Source organism: Myxine glutinosa, chromosome 11 (assembly GCF_964187855.1).
Source record: "Myxine glutinosa chromosome 11, kmMyxGlut1.1, whole genome shotgun sequence".
NCBI classification, from domain to species: Eukaryota; Metazoa; Chordata; class Myxini; order Myxiniformes; family Myxinidae; genus Myxine; species Myxine glutinosa.
Window position 1 is genome coordinate 52,755,680 of NC_136271.1, and position 11,396 is coordinate 52,767,075.

At 42.2% G+C, this 11,396-nt stretch overlaps 1 protein-coding gene across 3 annotated transcripts in view; it reads right to left on the bottom strand.

Annotated features, from left to right (window-relative positions):
• LOC137436662 (receptor-type tyrosine-protein phosphatase mu) overlaps positions 1-11,396 on the bottom strand; it is a 571,417-nt gene that overhangs the window by 451,224 nt on the left and 108,797 nt on the right. For all 3 annotated transcript variants that reach the window (XM_068130656.2, XM_068130657.2, XM_068130658.2), the window contains 2 exons: positions 8,414-8,450; positions 8,018-8,153 (listed from right to left, as the gene is read on the bottom strand). In XM_068130656.2, the coding sequence (XP_067986757.2) occupies positions 8,018-8,153; positions 8,414-8,450 (173 nt within the window). The remainder of the gene's footprint in view (positions 1-8,017; positions 8,154-8,413; positions 8,451-11,396) is intronic.

Genomic DNA, 11,396 nt, shown 5'->3' on the forward strand with positions numbered 1-11,396 from the left:
CCCACACACACACAAGCAGGTGCCAACACGCAGGCGCCAACACGCAGGCACCAACACATATAATATTGGACTATTGTGAGTATCTGTTTCCCAGAACATTTTGAACACCCCTCGTATATTCGCAGCCATCCAAGACAAGTGATGTGATCTGTGCCAGCTCTTAGTAAAAGCCTCACGTAGGACACAAACCGTAGCACACGAACAAAGAATAGCTGCAGAAACAGATTAAAGAAACATCACCTCCTCCTCGCAGTCTATTTCTTGCTATCAATTGCTATTTGAATATCTGCACATAATGCATGGAAACGTAAAATCTTATCATGTTTAAACCTAAGGAGAGTGCTTTCCATTCCATTTTATGTGCGATTAGCTATTTCTTTGGATAAGGTTGCATACCTTCTCTGCCAAATTGTCTTTTATGCAGCACAGGACATTACATACTGCTGATAGGATAGCTCAGAGAATGCTCAACCTTGAACTGTCTAGTCTGACTTTGATTCCTGACCGGACTATAAACTGTGCAATCGCTATTTCGTCGGCAGGACATTGCGTTACCCTCAAATAGACGTTAAGCCGCGTGTTCCAACTGCTGGCGTTAGTTGGTGGACATTCAAGATCCCACGGTGTCTTTAGCAAACAGCAGACCATGGTGGTGCCAGAATCATGTGACCAAATTCCAAATTCCTGCTCAAACCTTCAGGTAAACCAAGCGGTTAAGCAACGCAATGATGCAACCAGCAGCCACATGCTGCAACACAGATGAATGGATGAACAAGAAAGAGCAGGGATTGCAGACCCTCGCCAGGATGTGTTTGTTTGGGGTATTTTGTGGGGTGTTTATTAGCTGCTGTGCTTGCGTGGTTTATTTTAGACATAGATTTATGTTCAATCCAATATGGCTGCCGAACCACGTGACCGATGACGTCATCAATTTAATTCTCCTGTACAATTTTTGTGTAGATCCTGTTCAAGAAATTTCAAACTCATCGGATCAAGCGCTCTATTTGTGTAATGATAACGTCATAATTAAGACACTGATGACATCATGAATATATGTTATTCCCCATGGGGAGTACTTGACAGGTAGCCATGTTTCATTTTTTCTAGAGAGCAGTTTTGGAGATATAGAGGTGCAAAGTTTTTCGTTTTTTCCAAAATGGCGTCATACCACGTGACATATGACGTCATAATTATCATTTAAAAAAGTGATACAGGAGGAGGTGCTCCAATGGTGAAAATTTATTGGTAATTGGACCAATGTTTGCAGATAAAAGCATATTCACGTTCTGTGCAGACAAATAAACAGCTAGACAAACAGAGAAACAAATGGGGACCCAAATGAATATTCATTAATTCGATCATACATCGCAGGAACATCGCACTAAGTTTGTTTGTTCAAATCGCACACCGTGTGAGGAAACCGTCATGGGAGTCAAGAAAGCCCCCACTCTTGCACTTACTGAGCCCATCACAACTCCATGATATTTTCATTGTCGCAAAAAATATCTAAGGCTCGTAATAGAGCTGCCACTCACAAATGGACTTTTACACGAGATACGACACAGGACTATTAGACGAGACAAACTGACTAATGTTGACGAGACGAGAGACTAATGTTGATGAAACTGACTGACGAGACAAACTACCCTCTCTCAATTCTGTTCACCCTCTCTTTTGCGCAAGGTCATCTGCCATCAGCTTGAAATCAGCCAACATTACCGCTTTATACAAAAAATGTGCAAAAACAGATCCTTGCAACGACAGACCAATCAGTCTGCTCCCAATAATCAGCAAGGTCATGGAATCCATCATTGCTTGTGACATCAAATCCTTCCTCTTCTCCAAAGGTTTGATCTCTGATCATCAATTTGGTTTCAGACCTGGTCATTCTACTCTGGACATGCTGATTCTGCTGTCTCAACAATGGATGGAGGTACTCAATGCCAAACAGGAAATTAGAGCTGTCTCCCTTGACATATCTCGTGCCTTCGATACGGTCTGGCACCCCGCTCTGCTCACCAAACTCTCCTCTTTTGGTATCTATGGAAACCTCCAAGCATGGCTTGCGGACTTCCTCTCTGGTCGTAGTCAACCTGTGGCCCTGAATGGAATTCTCTCTTCTCCCCCTTCCTGTTCAGGCTGGAGTTCCTCAAGTCAGTGTTCTGGGCCCTGTGCTTTTTCTGGTCTTCATTAATGATCTCTCCGACTCTCTGGAAAATCCTCTCTATCTCTTTGCTGATGACTCCACTCTCTGCCTCTCCATATGTCATCCCTCAGATCGGCAGTCTGCAGCCTGGTCTCACTCTCTGCAGACCTGGACAAAATTACAGACTGGTCAAACAAGTGGAACATGTATCTCAATCCTGACAAATCTCACACTCTCACTATGTCTCTCCGAAAAGACCGTCTGGACAACCCTAACATCTACTTTCTCAACAATCCTCTCCAAGAAGTTCTGTCACTCAAGCTTTTGGGTCTCACTATCTGCCATGACCTTTCATGGGAAAACCACATTTCCAAGCTGGCCTCCAAAGCCAGTTGCCGACTGGGCATCCTCCGTCGTGCAAAGTCCTTTCTGGGCACGTCTGAGCTCCTCACCACATACAAAGCTTTCATCTGCAGCTCAATGGAATAATGCTCTCCCCTCTGGGCTGGTGCTCCTGCCTCACACCCAGCTCGGCTTCAAGTGGTTGAAACCAAAGCATTCAGAATCACTGGAATCTCCCGCGATGAAGCTGATTCTGAGGGCCTTTCTCTCTCTCACCGCAGGCAGGTTTGGTGGTATTTCTTTCTTCCACCGACTCCTCTCAAGCCTTGCTCCCCCTTGTTCTGTCTGTGCTCTGTCCCCCAAATATTCCTGCAGGACGCACAAGATCTGCCAGCAACCATCTTCTGGTGAAACTGCCAAAATCAAGACTCTCTGCTCACCTTCACTCTTTCATTCCTCTTTTCTCCCGCCTCTGGAACAAACTCCCTCACTCTCTTCAATCCATCTCCTCCCTCCAGGTCTTTAAAACAGCCTCATTTCTCTTTCTTTGTAGTCCTTTGTTTTATTTTGGGTGGCAATATCAGTCAACCAGTTTCAATAAAATCAAGTAAAATGTGCATTAAAATCTAATTTTCCCGAAATGGAGTAAAATTACAGCACAATCTATCTATATATGATCACCATCTCTTATCTTCCCCCATCCAAAACCTTGATCTTTTCTACCCCCGTTAAAACACCCCAAATCCACCTCTTTAAAAATCCCCAACTTCGTTCCTGAAATTCCTAGTAGTGTTCATTTGCTTTATACCATGTAACCCTCTCTCCTCCCCCAGCCCTCCCCCTTCCACAGATCTACCGAGGTCCCTGTTCTCTTCTGTTGTTGTGCTTGTGTGCTTCCCTCTCTCCCCCTCATGTCTCCCGCTCTCACCATTGAGCATGTCTCACCATGTTTTATGTGTCTGTACATGTTTTCATGTTCAATGTGTTAGCTCTTACACAGGCCTCAATTCTGTATACAAAAAAATAAAAAATAAAAACCATTAAAAATACAGTCACTGTGTTTGGGGGAAGTGCCATAACCTTCTGGGATACTGTGGGTACGAGCGACGACGTCACAACAATGGCACCGCTTTTCTCACTGCACTCAGCGTTTTGAGATGGAGATGAAAGAACAAAATATATGACATTACATTATGCCACGTTGACAGTTCGATTGTATTCGTTCATAGCGTGAGGTGATAGTTTTTTTCTTTACCGTTGTCAGAGAAGAGGGTATTGCATTTGAGTCCGTTTGTCTGTCTATCTGTCTGTTTGTTTGTTTGTTACTTGTGAAAATCGAAGATTTTTCACGTATATTGATTGGTCTTGTGCATTATTCTGTCTGTTTGTCTGTCTGTCTGTTTGTTTGTCTGTCTGTATGTCAGTCGCCTACAGGTCACAATTTTCAACCAATCTTCACAAAACTTCACCAAATGGTAGAGTTTGGCATAAGCAAGAAGCCTATTGTTTTTGGGGTCAAAAGGTCAATAGGTCAACATAGGCCATAGGTCACCAACTTTGTCAAATTTCTAAAATCCTCAATTTTCATCTGATTGACCTGATATTTGAAGAGGCTTTGCATATCTGGACACTGAATTGAACCAGCAAGTATTTTTAGGTCAACATAGGCCAAAGGTCACCAACTTTGTCTAATTTGTAAAATCCTCAATTTTCATCTGATTGACCTGAAATTTGAAGAGGATTTGCATATCTGGACACTGGATTCAACCACCAAGTATTTTTTTTAGGTCAACATACGCCAAAAAGTCAACATAGGCCAAATTTCTAAAATCCTCAATTTTCATTTGATTCACTTGAAATTTTAAGAGGATTTGGATATCTGGTCACTGATTTCAACCACCAAGTATTTTTTAGGTCACAATAGGCCAAATTTCTAAAATACTCAATTTTCATCCGATTGACTTGAAATTTTAAGAAGATTTGCATACCAGGTCACTGAATTCACCCACCAATTATTTTTGAGGTCATCATAGGCCAACAACTTATTTTATGGATTTCGCAAGTATCGTGCAATGCATGACATATTTCTTGTTTGTTGTTTGTTTGTCCACACAGAATAAATATGATTTTCTCTGCAACCGTTGGTCCGATCGACAGGAAATTTTCACCATAGGTGCACCTCCTCCTTTGGAATTTTTCAATGATAATTATGATGTCATAGGTCACGTGGTTATGGGCGCCATCTTGGAAGAACCGAAAAACTTTGCACCTCTATATCTCGAAAAGTGTTGCATAGAGAAAATTGAGACATTGTAAAGAACTCTCCATGGTGAATAACATATGTTAATGATGATGTCATTGGTGCCTCCATTATGATGTCATATTGGGAAAAGTAGAAAACTTCATCCGATCAAGATGAAATTTTTTGAGCATCATCTAGGGATAAATTGGTTGAGAAAAAGAAAATAATGAGGACATCATAGGTCACGTGGTATGGGCGCCATCTTGGGGAAAATGGAAAACTTTGCACCTCTATTTCTCCGAAAGTGCTGCATAGAAAAAATTGAGACATGGCTCATGTAAAGAACTCACCATGGGGAATAACATATGTTAATGATGATGTCATATGTGCCTCCATGATGACGTTATAATTCGACAAGTACAAAACTTCATCCAATCAAGATGAAATCTGTTAAGCATAATCTTGGGATAAATTGGTGGAGATCAAAAACAATGATGACGTCATCGGTCACATGGTTCGGCCGCCATATTAATTTTAACACAAAAGCCTTAAATCCACTAAAAACACGTCCTGGCGAGGGTCTGCAATCTCTGATTGCTCTTTCTTGCATTTGAAACAAATCGTTCATTATCATTGTCTTAGAGTTGTAAGGGTGGAGAAACAATACATTTCCCGGAACTATTATTAACCTTGTGGCTCTGAATAATTGTCAGCGACTCATCCAATCCATTTTATTTACAATATGGTGAAATTTCTGTGCACCTGCAGAAATCATACAGGGTGTTACCAAGGTAAGGATGTCCGTAATGAAAAACAGGGCATTGTAGGCAAGATCCATATTCTCAAGTCAAGGCACTGCAAACTGGTATGGCTGCCCAATATGACCAGTGCCATGCCTGCTGGGCAGCCATACTTGGTGGCGGTGACTCGAGTTTTCAATATTGCAATCACCCCCAAAGCAAGTGAATCGGAGAGCCACGTGACCTTGAGACGTCCTGTTCACCACGAGTGCCCCCAAAGACTCACTCCTGGAAGTGCTCTGAAATCCCATTGCAAACCTATATGCACCAAGGCTTAATTGATTTCTAATCTGCCACATGTAGCTTTGAATATCAATTCACTGCGATTCTGTAATGCACTCCTCTGTAAGAGCTGCCTGTTTAGACACCTGTTTGGATTGGCGGAGGGTAGGGCTGCAAGGTGGCATGGGGTACACTGTGAAGCAGAGGAAAATCAAACCAACGGCCCCGAGTCGGCAGGCAGGTAATCTCAGGTCACGGTAACGATGGGAAAACTCATGGAAAATTCATCCGCAGTTTTACGTGGGGAACAAAACAAAATAAGGATGAGAAATAAAATTAGTGGCAAAAACGCTCATCCTGATGAGAGGTGAGAAGACAAAGGGGTGATGGTTGAAATGTTTTTTGTTGCTGTTGTTGTAATGGTGGCTGTTGTTGCATGCACCGGGTGTATTTTAGCAAACTTCTTCACGACCATCACACACATAAAGAGATGACTTTTCAAAAAGTCTCTTTGTGATCCGGTGAACAAAAGCCGACGATGAATAAATGTTTGTTCGTTTGTTTTTGTTTCTGTTTATCTGACGCTACTTACAAGTAATAAGCGTAAGTTGTGTAGCTCCTCCTGACGTGTGCGTTCGAGAGAAGGCAGGGAAAGTTATGGAAGGGGCAAGACGGGCAGAGAGACAATAGAGCATAGATTACTTTCCAAATAAAAAGGGGCAACCACCATGGAAGCAAAGGAGATGAAAGCTTGCAGTGGGCAATCAAATGGTATTCATGCATGGCATGTAAAATGGAAGTTGGCTACATGACAAGATTGCAGGAAGTCTGCTGCCGAAAGCAATGTGGTGTCGTCCTCACTGTTATGATGTCATTCTACAGAAGTGGTTCAGTGGAGTTAAGCATAAGGCCCCGCGGGCCAGACCACGACGGGTAATGACATCGCACACAAGGTCGAGAGGCGTGACGCACGTCACACGGTTAGCAAGACCGAGCTGTATTGTGGGAAGCAAAAATAATTCCAGGCAACAAATCTATAACGTGAAAGCATCGGAAGACATTAAAGTGACACAAAGCAAAGAGAGATTCACAGAGAGGGGAATGGAGGGGGTCCCTCTTTCGTCGAGTACATTTTTGTGGCGCGTGCTCCGGACCAGAGATCCCCCGATGGCTCCGTGATAGAATGGCGAATAAAATAAGGAGAAGGGATGACTGGCGCGCATACTAGGTATAAATGTCACATCGGCTTGTGATGACACATTCAGGTGTTCTAACGGTTTCACAAAATCGATGTTAAAATGGTTAAGACAAATGCCTTCCATACAAGGTGTCCCAAATTCCAAGGCAGAGTCAAATTGGAAGAGAACAGCGTGTAGGTCAATCCATGCTTTTCGGAAGCCTCTCCAGGATGAAATACCCAGGAGTCATGTGCGTCTTTCACCTCGAGTTCTAGGGAGACCTCGGTGTATGTGCCGTTACGTTTGTCGAAGATAACCTCCCCAACGGGACTGTAATGGGTTGGTGAGAAGGCAGCTAAGACAATAAGGATGTAAGCAGCTTTCATAACAAGACACTTAACCCTACACCGGAGCAACTCTTCAGCACTCAGAGTATATGTGTTGCGATTGATATTTATGAAGGCCGTACATCTCCCTACAAAACTATCTCAAGATGATGGGAGACACATCATGCTCCTTCAAACCATGCTCATTCTATTTCCGGACGTGCATAAGCTTTGCTCTAATCTGCGAGACGACATCGGCCGAACCAGGAGGAGGAAACAAAACAAGTGGAAAAAGACAGTGGGAAACAAATGATTTGCTACGGATTTACAAAGTGCAGTAATATGAGCACACCTGTGAATGTGGAAGGAGCATCCGAGCAATTGCTCCGTTAAGTTGGCGGAGCGGTGAAAGCTAATGAGCATAGAGTGATGAATGGTTTATGGAGATGAATTTATTTATCATTGCTGGGAATGAAACATGTATCGTGTACAAAATGACACCACTACGCTTCAAATCCCTGGCTTAACCTCACGTCCTACTGATGGCATTAATTCAACGGTCCGTAAATTAAACTCGAGCAAGGAATAAATGGGGATATAGAGGGCTCGACAGAACAAACAAAACCAAGAGTGTGCTTTAACAATAAAGAAAACTACGTACATCAATAAATGTTGAACAAATGGGAAAAAGGGATTCAAAAGCACAGAGCCTTGAGAGACTAAGGTGATGAGTGTGGCGGATCTCATTTGGGCTGGTGTACCTGCGCCGCAGGATGAGGAGCAGAGCGAGAGCAAGGAGGATGAGGGCGAGTGATCCTGCAGTTATCCCGGCAACCCGGGCAGTTCCGTCCATCCGTCTCTCCGAGGCGGGCACCAATGGCGGGTGCGAGGAGGCACCTGCATTTCCCAAAGTGGGAGAGAGGTGCAACTGATCACTCAAGACCCAGTGGGTTTTCTCCAAGGGAAAGAGACAATAGAAATCCAGGTAGAGGAAGCTGGGGGCAATGTCCACGGTTTGCATCACTTTGAGGGATCGAACATGCAGAGATGCTTCAAGTTACAATGGATTAAGTTAGAAAATGGCTTTTGTAGATTCTTACTTTGTGATGTGAAAAAAAAGGAAGTGGATGGTAAGAAAAATTTCATGGCGGACTTGCCTTTACGTGCGACTCGAACGCAGTCAATTTTAATCTCCTGAGAGTAAGACGAGAAACACAAAGGCAACAAGTTTAGTTACAAAATGTAATCGAGCTAAGGAAACCATATCAGCCATCATTCAAGAGGTTTGTAAGCACCTTCACATTGACGCCAATCTGAGAACCAACAACGACTACAACAGACGTATCCATCCTGGCCTGGAATGCCAAAACACCAGGCCCAAGTTATTTCAAGCACCGGAGGAGTCTTACTTTGCACCGTCCTCAATCCTAAAAGAACCAGGACTACCAAATGCAGTGGTAGGAGTCCAAACGACCCTTACCACTGCGTATCAGGCGCTCACGTTCTAGCGAGCAGTGTGATATCAAGTAATGAAATATATCCCCCCAAGGCAATTTTAAACCACATTATCTCAGATTTGAAGTCAGTGCTTCATAAATGAGTAACGAAACATATTACAGCAAATAACATTTGATAAGCTAAGTTCAAATTAAATCAAGTAACACAGAGCAAGAAGACAGGAGGGCACTTGCACATAAGCAGATGACCGTTCACACCTTCACACGAGCAGACTCGCAGAAGGCCAGGTCAACTGAAATGAAACCGGAGTAACACTCAACAGAGCAAGGACTAGATTGTTTTTCTTTCTGCAACACGCTGGCTGCAAACCCAAAAAGTCTGAGTATGGGACCCACCTTGCCCGTGAGAAAGGCTGTTTAATCACTCGCTCAAGGCCAGGTTTAACCTATGTACCATAAAGGTGTAGGCTTGCTCGCTGGCGTCACTCAACGTTTGCCGTGCACGTGTTAAAATCTTCACAAACCGGGAACCTTTTGTCGGATAAGTTCAAACCAGGTGGGCATCTCGAGAATTGAAACAGAAATGCAGGTAGAGATCAGGATTTGAAAGAAGAACACCCAACATGGCAAAAAAACACCCATCCGGTTTGGACCGGCTCAAGTCATACCGAAGACTTTAAAAATGGTACGTGCTGCTCCCTTGCTTGAAAAGGTTGAGCACTGACGATCCTCTTCGGTTGGCATCCAAGGGGAGGAGAAAATTCCTCTTGAGGAAATGCCCCGCTGAGTATGGTGAGAAAAGCAGCACCATTGTGATGACGTCACTGGTACCCAGAGTATCCTGGGAAGTGACGTTAATGACGGTACTTCCCCCAAGCTCAGTGGCTGTGTTAAGCGTTTGTATTGTCAGTATGTCATTGGGTGTGTGTGTGTGTGTGTATGTGTGTGTGTGTGTGTGTGTGTGTGAGAGCTCTATTACGAGCCTTAGCCTATGTATAAAAAAAAAAGAAAAAAAAAAATTATGCGATACTTGCAAAATCCCTAAAATACGTTTTCGGCCTATGATGACCTCAAAAATAATTGGTGGTTTCATTCAGTGTCCAGATATGCAAATCCTCTTCACATTTCAAGTCAATCGGATGAAAATTGAGGATTTTAGAAATCCGGCCGATGTTGACCTTTTGACCTATGTTGACCTGAAAAATAGTTGGTGGTGGAATTCAGTGACCAGATATGCAAATCCTTTTCAAATTTCAAATCAATCGGATGAAAATTGAGGATTTTAGAAATTTGTTATATTTTGACCTTTTGGCCTATGTTGACCTTTTGGTCTATGTTAACCTCAAAAATACTTGGTGGTAGAATTCAGTGTCCAGATATGCAAATGCTGTTAAATTTTCAAGTCAATCGGATAAAAATTGATGATTTTGGAAGTTTGTCCTTGAGTTGACCTTTGATCTTTTGACCTCAAAAATATGTTGGTTTCCAAATTCAGTAAGGCAATATGCATATGCTGTTTAATTTTCAAGTCAATCGGATGAATATTGACGATTTTTAGGTGAAAATTGATGATTTTGGAAATATGACTTTGGATTGACCTTTGACCTTTTGACCTCAAAAATAGTTGGTTTCTCAATTCAATGCAGCACTATGCAAATGCTGTTCTATTTTCAAGTCAATCAGATGAAAATTGACGGTTTTTCAGATGAAAATTAATGATTTTGGAAGTCTGACCTTGAGTTGACCTTTGACCTTTTGACCTCAAAAATAGTTCGTTTTCCAATTTTGTGACTCAATATACAAATGCTGTTCAATTTTCAAGTCAATCAGATTTTAAATGGCGATTTTAGAAATTTGACCCCCAGATGACCTTTGACCGCAAAATCAATAGGCTTCTCAATTGTGACGACCTCTACGACTTTGTGAGGTTTCATGACGTTCGGTTTAGAATTGTGACCAGTAGGCGAGTGACAAACAAACAAACAAGAAGACGTCATGCGGAGCACGATACTTGCAAAATCCGCCCCCCCCCCAACCCCCCGCCCCATAGTTTTCCATTGATACAGCAAATTGTCCATTTCATGAAGATTAAAATTTGTGATATTGATCAAAGTTCAGGTCAACAGAATGAAAAGTGACGATTTTTCAGATGAAAAATGATTTTAGAAGTTTGACCTTGAGTTGACCTATGACCTTTTGACCTCAAAAATAGTTGGTTTTCCTATTTAGTGAAACAATGTGCAAATGCTGTTCAATTTCCAAGTCAATCGGATGAAAATTTATGGTTTTTTCAAATGAAAATTGTTGATTTTGGAAGTTTGACCTTCAGTTGACCTTTGACGTTTTGACCTCAAACATAGTTGGTTTCCCAATTTATTGAGGCAATATACAAATGCTATTCAATTTCCAAGTCAATCGAATGAAAATTGACGGTTTTTCAATGAAAAGTGATGATTTTGGAAGTTTGACCTTCAGTTGACCTTTGACCTTTTGACCTCAAAAATAGTATGTTTCCCAATATAGTGACTCAATATGCAAATGCTGTTCAATTTTCAAGTCAATCGGTTGAAAATTGACGGCTTTTTAGATGAAAATTGACGGCTTTTTAGATGAAAATTGATGATTTTCTAAATTTGACCTTGAGTTGACCTTTGACCTTTTGACCTCAAAAATAGTTCATTTC